A 14,799-nucleotide genomic window follows, 5' to 3' on the forward strand; every position below is an offset into this window, starting at 1 on the left:
TGTTAATATTTGTTAATTATGTCATTGTTAATATATTTATTTCTGAAATTGTTTTTCCCATGTTATTTACTTTTTTATCCCATGTCAATCGTTAAATAAATTAGTTCATTTTTTTTTTACTAATAATATCTTCTCAACGCTCCCGCTGAGGTTTGATCCCTAGTGGATGAGATTAAAAAAAGTCAAAAGCCAAAGGCTTTACCACCATGCCAAGTTGGTTAAAGTAATAATGTAGACACTTTTTATTATTTTGTATGTTCACCAATGCTATCTAACTTATTTTCTTAAATTGAATTTGGAACCTTGAAATTGACATTGAAAACATCATTATCACGGGATTATGGAATTGAAATATATTTTTCGCCATTATATTTAAAAAAGAAATAAATGAAAATTGCACACTAATTTGGGGAAAAATTGGAATATATATATAATTTAAAAAAAAAAGGTACTAAACATAACATTTTATAATTAAAATCACTCGAAAATAACATTGATATTCCAAATATCAATATGGGTGTTGGCATTTTTCCTTTGATCCTACTTATTGTTGTATCAATAATATTTTACTCTACTTTGAAAAAGAAAATATGTAAATTAGATTGCTTATATTGTAATTTCTATATGTATGCATTTTGCGGGAATTAATTAGGATAAAGAAGCATATTTTAATTAATTGATTGAAGTAAAAAAGGGAAAGCAAGATTAGAAACTAATTCAGCTAATTTTATACTTGGGGCCAATCCCTCTGTCTCGGAAGCAATTCTCAGCAGCCCAAAATCTGTGGCCCAAAAAACCGCCCCAGCCCAACAAACCCCTACAACTAAATCAATTAAGTCCCTAACCCATTATTCAGCCCCCTTTCATCTCTAACCAAACGCTCCATGTGCGATTTCGGGGTAAGTCCCATCCCCATTTTCATCATCTCATCTGTTGAAAAACATCTCCCAAAATTTCCCCCCTTTTCCTTATTTTTAAACTTCGAATTTTTTGTGTGTTGAATTTTTTGTGTGCGGATTCGGATACTCGACGACGACGTTAGCCTCAGTTCGCTGTCACGAAAAAGGTAATCACACTCGTCCTCTCTTCGTCTTTCATTTTATAAGAAGTGGAAATGTAGTCGTCAAGTTTAGTTGGGCTAGATTGTGTTTGCTCGTCGTTTGTTGTAAGTTAGTGCAAAATGACTAATCACACTTAGAAGAATTGTTGGTTCATTCATCTAAGAAGTATGCAATTTTGTTGCTGGGCTAATTTCCTGTTTTAGTCATTCATCAAAAGCTGCTACGTCCTTATTCTTGGCCTAAAGCATGGCTTATTTCATCAGTCTTTATCTGTGGGTGGTTTACCGCCTTTCGGGCAAACTGGACAGCATATGTGGTGTTTTCAAAACTTAGAAGGGTCAGCTTTGCTATAAATTATCTGTAAACTAGTTTGGGTTGTTGTCTTGTCTCCTCTCTTAGTTTAAAACGGAACTCTTTGATTGGAATTTGTTTTGAATGATGAGTTTTGAAGTTTAAGTTTGAATATCTAGTTTAAAGATAGGTTCGGGATTTTACTTAAGTTAAGTTGGGAGCTCTGTCATAGTTTTTCGCCAATTTGGGACTTGTCCTATTCTTAGTCTCTTAAGCTCAAATGAGTATGTCTTTCCCAACTTTCTTTTTGTTCTTTTTTTGGACCCAAGTTGGTTTGTTTGAGTTTATTAGAACTTGTATATAAGCTATGTATCTCTGTTTACTCATTTTTTAAGTCACTACTCTCCTTTGGAGAATGGTTTAAATTGAAGGAGTGTCACTGTTTGTTTTAGCTCGGATAAGCGTCGATAAGGTCCCAAAATGTCTTTCTGTTCTGTTGTGTTACGGGATTAGCTCAATATATATATATATATTTATGGAGTGTTAAAGTGTTTGGCTACGGTTTTGATTAAAAAGCAACTTTTTCTTTACTAAGACAGCTACTGTTTTTTTTTTTTTGGTTAGAAAGTTGCTGTTTTGATATAAAAGAAAGCTACTGTGTTTTAACTAAACAGCTACTGTTTTGGGTTAGAAGAGTTACTGTTTTGGTCCGGGAAAGTTACTGGTTTTAATTTTTTTTTTTTTTAAAAAAAAGAGGGAATTTCTTTTTCCCACGATTTGGATGGGAGTGACTGTCTTATGCTGCTTCTATACCTGCTGAATGTAATCATGGATTTTCCATTTCATAGACAATAAATGAAGCTGCATATGCTGCTGTATCTGCTCAGTGAAACTATCAAATGGCTGAATCTCGTGTTTTTCTAGTCTAGGTTTCAGTCTGTTCCAATTGTTATAGCTCGTATTTATTTGATAGAAGGAAGAAAGTTTGATAATGGTCGAATCTCGTGTTTGCTACTCTAGGTTTCTCATCATACTTCTCAGACTCATCATTGCGTCAAATGGTGAGTCAAGAAAAAGGATTTGAGTTCGCATACTGATATGTAGCATAACGATTTTTTTTTCCGCTCAATTCTACACCAATCAAAACAGAATTTTCCGCTAAATTCTGATTTTAAATGTTAACAATAGTCACTATCCTTGGTTGATGAGCTAGTTTTCTGTTTTCATTTGAACATTATCAAGGTAGCAATTCTGTGTGAAAAAAATGGGGATAGGCATAGGCTCAAGTTTAAATCCTTCATTTTTTGAGATTCAGCTGCCATGTTTATTTAGCTGGGAACTGTTAGTAGTTTAGGTAACCTGAGCATGAGAGGAGTTAGTCCCCTTTCCAGTCCCTCTCTAACCAACTGTCTCTGATAAATGTTTTTCTTGAGGTATCTTCAAACTAAAACAGTGATCCTTTTCTGAAGTTAGGGACTGATTAATTTTGTCAAAGCCAAAAACTTTTCTTATAAACTTTGCTAGTTTAGTTAGTCTCTGATTATCAAATAATGGCTTACCGAAAGAAAAGTAGAGTAGAAATCTGAGCTTTCTTTTCCTGTCAAAGTAAGTTGTGGATAAATGGCATGCTAACTAGATGTCAATTGTAATGTTATGATGTGCAACCGTGGTTGGTTACATAATCATCTCTATCTCCTTCTCTCCCTATTCTTTTGGCATGATATGGATTTCAAACTCGGGTTTTCACTCTCTATGAACTTAAGTAGTTGATTAGCTTAATTTTATTTCCTTTGATATCAGCACCCTTTTCAGTAACTAGTAGGGCATTTCTTTTATTTATTTATTATTTATAAGATAGATCCTTTAAGTCTTAAACCTCTGTGTTATGCTAAATGAGCAGCCAAGTATAATCCTGCCATTGCATTCCTACCCACAAAGTGTTAACATACTCTTACGTTCAATGATGTTCTCAGTCTCTTGATTTAATTCTCTATAATGTTTCTAAGATGTGATTAGATGAACACTGTTTCCTTTTTCCCCCTTTCTTTGGTGTAAACTTGTTTGTGACTACCAATCAGAGATCTGAGAAAGGCTATTTGTTGTGATATGAGCGCATGAGAAATTGTTGTGCTTTAGGCATGTTGCCACTGCATATCTTTGAGGAGTCACATCTATTTTGGCTACTTTGACATAACAATACACTGGAAATTGATAAATGGTTTACAACAAGATTATTTGGTTGCTAAATGGGATCCTGTCTGGTTGAGCTTCATCTATACTACATTATCGTTGTTATGTCATATCCTAGCTTACTTTAGATTGTGATGGTGTAATATGAACATGTCTTTAAGCTGTGAGGACAAGATATTACTGGTGGACAACATTATGAATAGCCATTATCTTGCTGTTTGTTTAAAAGGATTGAAGCATGATTATTCTGATAGGCCCATGTCAAAGAAGGTTTTGAAGTATACTATACATCTTTTGGGATTGCCTTTCCTTAGTTGAAAACACATAGGGTAATTAGCTATAAGGAGTGAATCCTTGTCTTTTCACAGCATCAATAGACTTTTACGGATTTCATGAATATGGTGCTATGATTCAATCGGTTGTTGTCCTGTTATTGGCCAAGATTATGCTCTAAAGTATCTTTTTAAGAAATTAAGCTTTCCCAGATTATTTACCTTGAGAGCTAAACACTTGTGTTCTTTAGAACTGTTCCTGAACATTTCTTGAATTCGCCCATTAGTTCCCTAAAACATTTAAGAACTGGTTTTCATGTTGTCGGATAAGTCTAAAGGTTTTCCCTTTCTTGCTAAAAGAGGATTTACTTGTTTTGTCTTCAAGATGCTCAAGATGCAGTTAAGTCATGACCATATTTTGGTCCGGAAATGGGTGAAATCCTCTCTCTGAGGCATGTTTCTTAGAATTAGGATTTTTTTTTTTTTAGTTCAAGTCCTTGAAAAACTGTTTGTTGGTTGAACCACTGTCACATTTGAAATGGTTGTTCCTACTTTGTGATATGTTATTCAAATGCTACTTCTTTACGTGAATGAATAGCTTCGTCGCTCGTCCAAATTCTTCTTTGAAGTGTTTACGCGAATCCATTATTGCCATTTTAGTTGAAAATCTGTTCGTAAAATAAACAAAAGGTTTCTTTTTTACTGTTTCTGATTTCCTTTTTTTTTAATTTTTTTTTTACTGTTTCTTATTTCCCTTTTTTAAGAAAAAGGCTACTGGTTTTTTTTACTGTTTCTGATTTCCTTTTTTTTTTTAAAAAAAATGCTGCTGTTTTTTTTTTTTTACTGTTTCTGATTTCCTTTTTAAAAAAGCTACTGGTTTTTTTTTACTGTTTCTGATTTCCTTTTTTTTTTAAAAAAAAAAAGCTACTGATTTTTTTACTGTTTCTGATTTCCCACTGGGCGTGCCAGTAGCCTTTTGTTTTCGAAAAAAAAAAAAAGGGACTACGTGTTTTATCCAAGACCTATTTGGTTTATCTGTTCGCCTTCCTACTCGTGTTTAACTTTTAGAAACCATGACTATAGAACTATAGACTTTCTCTATGTTTTTTTTTTCTTTAGAGAAGAAATTATGTAATTCTTTGAAACCTTGAAATTGTGAACCTGAATAGGTGTCCAGAGATTTATTTTAGCTATCTTTTATCGAAACGCGTCATAGGTCAATTAAGTTCTAACTGAATCAAGGGGAACTAGATCTCCGCTTAATTAGAAGGATTTGGAAAAGTGTCATGCTTTATTTGAATCTATATTAGAGGACTAGTTGTTAGTAAAAAAAAAAAAATGATGTGATTTCTTATCCTCCATGACATATTCACGGTTTGTTTGTGAAAAGAGAGATACAGTAATAGGAAAATAGCTTGGCCTTAGCAGCTAGAAAGGCAAATCTGACTTGGTTTACCAGAAGCTATGACCTTAGGACCTATGCATTTTAAAGGTATGTTTGGTTAAAGTTCCTGAATTATAATGAACCACTTCCATGCTTGAAAATGATCTCCTTCCTCTTAGAATGCTTGAGGAAACCTATACTGTAGTAAAGTATCTTATTATTTTTATGACTTGTCTGAATGAATTTTGAAGTACCATAGCCCAGCATAACAATTAACTCTCTTTCATTCACTAAAATGTTTGATTTGGTCAAAATTGTTTGAACTCATATGGTTGCCTATAATGGTTCTGTTAGTAAGAGATGTACTACACACAAAGGTGTGAAAATTGTTCAACTTTTAAATACTGTAGAGCTTAGGTTCGTCATAAAATGCGGATAAGTTAGATCATGGTGGGTTTGCTTTATTTTGACACATTTACTTAAGTCAGGTTGATCTCCTCCAAAGTTTGCCTTTTACCTTTGTGCTAGTATATGTTTAGGTGTAGGCTGAACCAAATCTCTCATTATGTTTCCCGGCCCCTTGTTCCTCTGTAAATGAGTAGAGTTTTATTGCATTTGTGTGTTTTACCCTTATATGCAAAAAATGTATGAAGGCAACATGACATTTTGAATGAGCCTAAGACTGAAAGTATCTATTTCCTTATACCTACCTGTTTTGCCCTGTCCTTTATCTGACTGAGCCCATAGATTGTTTCATAAGTTTCTTTTTTTTTTTGTCAAATAATTAAGAGAGTGTGTATGCTAATTGTTCTGTTGCTAGCATGACCCTTCCTTCCCTCTCTTCTTCTTGATGTACTGCTAAGATAAGGATAATTTGCCTAAGATGATCATCATATTTTGTTTACCTGTGTCTGATGCTGGAGTATAAATCACTCCACTTGTTCTTTCCTTTGGACCGTGTGCATTAAGAATGGTATTGAACATTGATATTATAGCATAACATGTATGATTTGGTAGAATTCTATGTAGGGAATGAGGTTGATCTCTGCCCAGTTGTCTTTGTGTCCCTTAATAACTCTAAGAAGTGGAAGTTTTGTATATGTTGCGCATACATTTAGTGTGTGAAGGCATGTATAAATTTAGTGTGCCTTTTACTTTTTTTTTTTTTTTTTTTTTTGGTGTGTGTGTGTATTTCGAGCTAATATGCGGTCACACAGCTAGTTATTTCTTGAGATTGTATATATTCGAGTTGAATTTTTGTTTTTTGCTTTGCTATTGTATTTTGCTGATTATTGTGGTGAAATAGTGTTAGTATGAGATATTGTTGATTTCAAACTGTTAGTGAGGTAACATATAGATTTGCGTATACGCTGAAGCATATGTCTAAGAAGAGGGGTTTCTCTAATACTCCCTCCGGATAAAAAAAAGAGTCTACTTAGCCATTTGCACGCTCCTTAAGAAAATACTAATTACTAGACAAAAATAGGTAACTTGACTAAACTACCCCTAATTAAATGGGCATTGAGATTTGATCATATAACACATAATAGGGGCAAATCTGGAAAAACAAGATTAATTCTTTCTTGATTTGATAAGTGGACACTTTTTTTGATACGGAGGGAGTAGTAAACTTTTGGGTCATTATAGGCAATTTTGTTGTGCATTTTGAGCTAATGTGAGGTCACACAGCTAGTTCTTTCTCCAGAATGTATTCGTTCGAGTTGATTTTTTTTTTTTTTAAAAGCTAAACAACTTTGCTATTTTCTTTTGCTGATTATTGTGTTGTAATAATGTTAAAAGAAATTGTTGATTTCGAACAGTTTGTGAGGTTCCATACAGATTTGCATATATGCTGAAGCATGTGTATAAGAAGAGGTGTTTCTCTAATAGTAAACTTTTGGGTCATTATAGGCGATTTTGTTGTGTATTTCGAGCCAATGTGAGGTCACACAGCTAGTTCTTTCTCGAGAATGTATTCCTTCGAGTTGTTTTTTTTTTTTTAAAGCTAAACAACTTTGCTATTTTCTTTTGCAGTTTACTGTGTTGAAATAATGTTAAAAGAAATTGTTGATTTCGAACAGTTTGTGAGGTTCCGTACAGATTTGCATATATGCTGAAGCATGTGTATAAGAAGAGGGGTTTCTCCAATAGTAAACTTTTGGGTCTCTTTTTGTAATTTTTGCAGCTCAGATGGTTATTTCTTTGTTTTTGCTCATATGATGACAATGGAATTTATCAAAACTGAAATTTGTGTTACATTCTTTTTTGGATAAGAATAATTCTATTAGCAATACTTAACCTAATTTTCTGTGAAATTTGTTAGTACGTACTTTTTTTTGGGGTAGTTTAATAATGAGTTGTTTTTAAAATTCTTTAATTAAACTTATATGCTGCATTATAAGTAATGTTTTATTATTTTAATAGTTTAGATATCAAGTTTACTAGTATAAATTCACTTGGCGGGTATATTTTGGTCACAACCATGTTGGTGTTTCTGTGCAAGAATTTTTAATGGCAAAACCTCTCCTTTGCTTCTTTGTTTTTGTTATCTCTTCGTGTTTGAGGGATAGGTAATTAAGGGGCTTTGGTAGCAATTGAGAACCAAATTAGCCTGTTCAAAAAAATTTCCTACTTAAGAGTTGGATATTAGCTTCTCTTACTTGGACCGTAATGTTTGTCATATGACACGCTTGTCTAATACTTGACACTCTAATATCATAAGTGGTTTCCTCAATTTTGATTCCTCTTGAAAATTTAGACTGCTGTGCTCCCCTTCCCCCTCTTCTTTTTGTGTATCTTTGTCATGTACTCTTTTGGTGCAATTTTTAGCTTGTTTCATCCGCTTCCTACAGTTGATTGAACATTGAGCATCATTTTTCCTTTTAATATGCATGCACAAGTGTTCATTCGACTGATTAGTTAACAAAATCTGGTTAAATTCACAAAACAAGGCTGAAACTTGAAGGAGATGAGTTGGGAATTCTTTATTTGATCTGTGGGCTTAATTTCATAAATTAAAGATAAATGGCATAACTAGATATTCTGGAAAATTAGTAGTATAGATAGGCATAATTTGAGCAAAATAAATTCTTAAACTGCTCAGACAGCAAGTAGGTTTTATAGTTATTGCTATGCTTTTACTTGATCAAAAAAGGGTTTATAGTTATTGCTGACTGATATCTGAAGTGAATGGTTCTGTTTGCTTAAATTTATGTGTTCATTGTTTGAACTTCTCTTTGATCAGGGTATGGATGCCGAGGATGAAATTCCTGTTTCAACTACAGATCCTTCGACTGTTGTTGGTGATAGTTCGACTGTGGTTAATACTATAGGAGCAATTAATCTTACACCAGTTCAACCTGTCGCTCCACCGGGCGTTCCAACTGTTACCCTTCCTCCTGGTGTGCCTGCAATTGCTTCAAGGCCTGCAGTCCCTACCCCTATTCCTCCCCCATTAGCTCCGTTGCCTGTTCGGCCACCTGTCCTTAGGCCTCCGGTAGCACAGAATGGAGAAGTTCGAGCAAGCGATTCAGATTCTGACCTTGAAGAAATGGGATCTGATCGTGGCACTGCAGACTCAGCTCAAGAATATGAGATATCTGCAGAGAGCAAACTAGCCAGAGAGAGGCAGGAAAAAGCCTTGCAAGAACTTCTGATGAAGAGGCGTGCTGCTGCACTGGCAGTCCCTACAAATGATATGGCTGTTCGGGCCCGCCTTCGAAGGCTTGGTGAACCGATAACTCTCTTTGGAGAAAGGGAGATGGAAAGAAGGGACCGTCTGCGGATGCTTATGGCAAAGCTTGATGCAGAAGGCCAGCTGGAAAAGCTGATGAAAGCTCATGAGGATGAAGAAGCTGCAGCTTCTGCTGCACCCGCAGAGGAGGAGGATATTCAGTACCCTTTTTACACAGAAGGATCAAAAGCACTGTTAGATGCTAGGGTAGAAATCGCAAAGTATTCTTTAGTTAAGTCAGCTTTACGTCTTCATCGTGCAAGGAGGAAAAGGGATGATCCAGATGAAGATGTGGATGCCGAGGTTGATTGGGCTTTGAAGCAAGCAGGGAGCTTGGCCCTTGATTGTAGTGAAATTGGAGATGATCGACCTCTTTTCGGATGTTCGCTTTCACACGACGGAAAGATGCTTGCAACCTGGTAATCTTCTGTGCCTGTCTGTCTTGCTTTTCCTCATTCTTTTCTTGTTCTTTTTAGGGGGTGGGGGCTTTGCAGGTGGGATAGATGAACTGTTATTAGTTGGGTAAGTGCTGGCTTTCAGTATAGGTTCATATACCTAAAACCCTGTTCGTGTTCCTCGGTCTGTTTTTCACCTTTACTAACTCATATGAGTGGAATATACTAGCATTTGCTGCTTTTTTTGGCCAGCGATTCCCATATTAAATCTTATGGAAAACATGGTTACCGAGGATTCATATAGTTGAATTCAACTTGTTTGGGACTGAGACGTAGTTGTTGATTCCCATATTAAATCTAACAGTTAGATGTTCTCTTTGATTGCTTCACTATCATACCAGATGAACTGGAAGTGGGATTTATGTTCCCGTAAGAAAACAGTTGTCATGCTTTTATTAGAGTGTCTTTTAACAGTTATGACTTGCGAGTATGGATTCAAGCAACACCATTTTTACCCCCTTTTCTCCGGTATGCAGTTCTATGAGTGGTATAGCAAAGATATGGAGTATGCCTCAAGTGCAAAAGCTTTCCACCCTAAAAGGTCACACTGAACGAGCTACTGATGTTGTGTTCTCTCCGACAAGCAATCATTTAGCTACTGCATCTGCTGACAAGACCGCAAGGTTATGGAACTCAGAAGGTTCTCACCTCAGAACGTTTGAGGGACATTTGGACCGTCTAGCTCGGATTGCTTTTCATCCTTCTGGAAAGTACTTGGGCACAGCTAGCTTTGACAAAACTTGGAGATTATGGGATGTAGAGAGTGGTGAAGAGTTGCTTTTGCAAGAAGGTCACAGTAGGAGTGTTTATGGATTGTCTTTTCACCATGACGGTTCATTAGTGGCGTCATGCGGGTTGGATGCACTTGTTCGAGTGTGGGACTTAAGGACTGGGCGAAGTATCCTTGCTCTAGAAGGTCATGTTAAACCGGTTAGTCTTTCTTTGATATGTGACGTCCTTTTCCTTTGTATGCTTTAGGGATTATGAGAAGACAAAATATGAATTCTGCTACTTATTTTATTTATTGGTTCCAGGTTCTTGGTGTCAGTTTTTCTCCCAATGGTTATCATTTGGCTAGTGGCGGTGAAGACAATACCTGTCGTATCTGGGACTTAAGGCAGAGAAAATCTTCGTACATCATACCTGCTCACTCCAGTCTTATCTCTCAAGTTAAGTTTGAGCCTCAGGAGGGATACTTTTTGGCTACAGCTTCCTATGATATGACTGCTAAGGTATAACTTAAGTCTTTTTATGTTTGTGCTACTTTGTGGATATTTTTCATTACTTGTATTTATGTTTTTCAATCTTAAACTTATATTTCAGGTGTGGTCATCAAGGGATTTCAAGCCTGTAAAGACACTATCTGGACATGAAGCAAAGATCATGTCATTGGATGTTGCGGCAGGCAAGTTCCATTTAATTTCAATGAATGAGTTCAGAGTTCAATAACTTATGATGATGACATTTAGTTTTAAACTTTTACCTCATCAAAAAAAGAATGAGTTCAAGGTTCAATAACTTATGATGATGACATTTTCTAGTTTTCTGGCCTAGATAGGAGAATTAATTTCATTGCTTGTGATTTCTGGGGATGCAAAGGCTAATATTTTTCATGACGGCTTATTCCATGCTATCCACCTGCCAAGAAAATGATGATATCCTTTAGAATCTCAAACCTTTGTTTCAAATTTCACATATGCTTATTTGTCTATTTTACTTTTATTTGGTGCAGATGGACAGTTCATCACTACCGTGTCGTACGATCGAACAATCAAGCTGTGGTCAAGCAAAAACATCCAGAAGGATGAGAAAATGGACATTGACTAGATTTTTACCTAAGTTTGTAGGAGTCTTACCATTTTATGGGATTATCTGGAAGAGAGTTGAATATGTTAAATTGTTGTTAAGAATCCCTGTGGAAAATTGAAGCACAAGGCCCTTTGCTCATTCTGTATTCTGTAAGGCCGCCTTCAATAAATGAAGTAGTGACATATTTTTTTTTTTCTAATGTATTTTATAAGCTAATCAGAAACTTGAGATGCCAAAAGGTATTTTAATTCTTAAACAAATCTATATCTGAAATATTGTTGATAAAACCAGTGCTTTTCTTTTTCGTTGGATGCATTGTGTGTATATAACTATATATCATTGTAAATCAGTAGTTGCAATGATTGTAGAAACTTTGCTTAAGCGGGAATATACAAATTAGGGATTCGGGTTTATTTCGAAGTAGATTCGAAGTGTTCGAGTGTGGATTTGAGACCCCGCGCCCACTTCGCTGCACCCGAAGAAGGTCGGTAAATCTTCCTTTAGTATTTCGCCTCCTATTTTAGTCTTAATTGTTAATTTCTGTCATGCCTTAGTTGTCGTATGTTTGGTTGCTGCTTGATTTAATTTCCAGCTCAGTAGTTAACAGAGCTTAGTTTGTTTGTGTATCGATTCAATCCAGTTAATTTCTGTATTTATATGTTCGTAAGAGTTTATCCGAAGGTGATTGAGCCTGATAGTTTTTTTTAAAGCATTTATTATGGATATGCAGATGAAGATGTTTGAATTTGGTTATGTATCAATATGGTAAACTGTTGAGCTTGGATATGGAATGTATTAATTTGAGAATTTAGTATGCATACATGAACTACAATAGATATGGTAAAATAAGTTGAACCTCTGTATGTGAACTTGGCATTCCTTCTTTGTAATTGTTAGACAGATGTTGAGTAAGCTTATCCAGTCATCAACAAACCTGTTTGGTTTAAGGCTGTTCTATGCTTAAATTGCTGTCTTAGCTCAACATGTCGCTAGGGTATGTTCAAATGCGTATATAACATAGATTCACTGTCTCATTTAGTTGCTTGTTACTGGTTCGCTAGGGTAATATGATTATGATCCAGTTTATGTTCGGGCAACATATAGTTTGTTTGTTTTTTTTTTTTTTTTTCTTTTCTGGGAGCTGTTATGATAGGACCATTAAAGGCTTGATTTGTAACTACATATCTTAGACTGTTAGCTTAAGTTAAGCACTTCATCTAAGATCTGACTTATTCAAAAGAGATAAAATGGACAAAGAGGGTTAGGGAAGTTTTGAAGTGATAATTTGATATTTGAATAGTTGTGTTAAGTCTGAATCTATATGGATGGTTTAGGAAGATAATGCAAATTATATTTGTTGCCTCCCTGCCCTACTTCTTTGGTCTGTTTGGTTTATCTTGGAATACTGAGGTGCTCACTACCCTGTCATAAGTTGTCCTATTGTTTCTCTTATCAAATTTCTTTTGAGCCGTGTTGGTTTCAGAGAAAGATACTCATGTTTATTCATATCCTGAATAGACCTAAAGTGTAAGATGTGTTCTTCGTGTGCATTTCCTTATTAAAAGTAATAGAACTGACGTGTTGACTAATAGTTCCCTTTTTATGTGGCATGTTTCTCTATGCTGTGGAATATAAATCTTGAGTGTCGCCTTGTTTTCCATGCCATAAATACATAATGGCTGAACTGTGTAAACCCGAATATACCCAATATATACAGCCTACTGATCAGTTTTCGATGTTTATTTTTATATATTTAACCTCATTTGTTGATTACATACTAATCCTTTTCCTTTTATCTTTTGCATGAACCTCGCATACGAATCCGAGGGACTCGTTTCTCCCCGCATTCGGTGTTGGGCTAAAAGTCCAACATAATCATCTCGAGCCATCCCCGATCAGTCCTTATTCCGCAGCAAAAAAAAAATATAAAAAAATTGCTGGGCCGAGGCCCATATAGCAGAAACAGTGTTTGCAGCAGTGGCCCAAATGGGCCAGATCCATTTAACAGCAGCCCTTCTTAAAATATGGGCTGAGCCCATTTTTAATTATCTCTCCTTTATTTATTTTGTGCATTTAATTTGTATACTAACTGTTTGTTTGTTTTTATTTAGTTTATATAAACCTTAATGAGTTAATAGATTTAGTTTAGTAATGGGTAGTTAGTTTAAAGAAGACTAATAATTAATCCCATAAGCTTCGTTTTCTTCTTTTCACATTAAAGTTATTTATAGAATCTATAATATTTACTTCTAAAATAATTGATAGTATAAATTAATAATTGTTTTTTTAGTTAAAGGAATCGTATTTTATTTCTTGTTATCTTAATTTCAAAACACCACTAATACGCAAAAATATAAATTCAAGCATATTTTATAAATAACCCTTTCAAGTTCGAATCAATCACGCATATTTTCAGCTAAGCATAGTTATCATAGTTAATAAGAAATGATAAAAAAAGCTCACTTCCTTTCGAATCCTATTTATAAGCTTAGATTTTTCTACATTGCTATAATCAAATAATACGATTTATTTGATTATAAATCGTATTATAATACGATTTATAATCAAATAAAAAAAAATGTAGAAAATAATACGATTTATTTTCTACATTTTTTTTATCTTAACAATGCTTATAAGTTTATTTCATGCAAATTATCACATTTCCTATAAATCTTATTAAATATTATCTTTTATTTAAGGCTTCATCAATATTTTCAAGTCACATTTAAATTTTTTTTAGAATCTTCTCTTACACACGTTATTATGTTTTTCTATGAAAAAAGAGTATTTTTTAAAAAAAGACTATTATACTTTCGCCTAAAACCTTAACAACATTCATAAATTGTATTTTAAAAAAAGATGGCATTTAAAGTCCCTTTTTATAAAAAATTATTATATTTTCTGTAAATCTTATTTTAACTGACATTATTTTCTTTTGAAACTCTAGCAACTCTAGCAACTCCCTCAATTAATTAACCTAAGTTTGGTCGGATAACCGTAAGTTAACGGATTCTAAAGGATCCAACAACATTGGTTTACCTAGAATCATACGATGCACGAATGTTTAGTTTTAACTTTACCTTAGTTAACATTTAGGTGTCCTAATTCACCGTTAAAATAATTAGGTGGCGACTACTTAAAACAGAATAAATAGGAATCACCAATATGTCATACTCCTAAATCGACCCGGTTTAAATGGGGTGTGACATTCGTCCAGTTGAAATAGCATCTCTAGTGTCACAGCTTCAATTGTACCAACTCGTAAGGAGCCACCTTAGCAGAAAACAGAAGCCGCAGCAAATGGCCTGTAACACAAACATTTTGTTACTCTCGACAATCCTTCTATGTATAAGAACATATCGGATGAGATCGTGTGCATAGTTATGCATATGAACAGCAAGAATGCTACTATATGGTCAGTCAAATAACGGAGGGAAATGATTGAGAATGGCATGATCAGAACTATTAGTAGCATAACTACGTTGACTAACTGGGAGTATATCACCATTTTTGTGATTTTAAGACCAATCGTTTAAGGTAACAGGTCACTGCAGACTAGATCACCCGGCTGATTTAAATGGAAAAAAAGGAAAAATATAAAGAA

At 34.7% G+C, this 14,799-nt stretch overlaps 1 protein-coding gene across 3 annotated transcripts; it reads left to right on the forward strand.

Annotated features, from left to right (window-relative positions):
* The first annotated feature begins 1,023 nt into the window (after positions 1-1,023).
* Positions 1,024-11,497, forward strand: LOC132042612 (U4/U6 small nuclear ribonucleoprotein PRP4-like protein). 3 transcript variants are annotated; one of them, XM_059433151.1, is made up of 6 exons: positions 1,024-1,066; positions 8,443-9,350; positions 9,863-10,316; positions 10,421-10,618; positions 10,710-10,791; positions 11,119-11,497. In XM_059433151.1, exons 2-6 carry the CDS (start codon positions 8,446-8,448, stop codon positions 11,211-11,213), a joined length of 1,734 nt encoding a protein of 577 aa, XP_059289134.1. In that variant the 5' UTR covers positions 1,024-1,066; positions 8,443-8,445; the 3' UTR covers positions 11,214-11,497. The 3 variants fall into 3 exon arrangements, with proteins under 3 accessions (XP_059289134.1, XP_059289132.1, XP_059289133.1); XM_059433149.1 differs by lacking the exon at positions 1,024-1,066 and adding an exon at positions 7,247-7,360; XM_059433150.1 differs by lacking the exon at positions 1,024-1,066 and adding an exon at positions 7,304-7,348.
* Positions 11,498-14,799: the final 3,302 nt, after the last annotated feature.

This window comes from Lycium ferocissimum, unplaced genomic scaffold, assembly GCF_029784015.1.
Source record: "Lycium ferocissimum isolate CSIRO_LF1 unplaced genomic scaffold, AGI_CSIRO_Lferr_CH_V1 ctg16513, whole genome shotgun sequence".
In the NCBI taxonomy this organism is placed as follows: domain Eukaryota; kingdom Viridiplantae; phylum Streptophyta; class Magnoliopsida; order Solanales; family Solanaceae; genus Lycium; species Lycium ferocissimum.

Excerpts from the sequence above, each read along its gene's own strand:
- LOC132042612 (XM_059433149.1), top strand. The coding sequence starts at position 7,319 with ATGTGTATAAGAAGAGGGGTTTCTCCAATAGTAAACTTTTGG. Across the intron at positions 9,351-9,862 it reads GGAAAGATGCTTGCAACCTG|TTCTATGAGTGGTATAGCAA; the intron begins GTAATCTTCTGT and ends TCCGGTATGCAG. Across the intron at positions 10,792-11,118 it reads GTCATTGGATGTTGCGGCAG|ATGGACAGTTCATCACTACC; the intron begins GCAAGTTCCATT and ends TATTTGGTGCAG.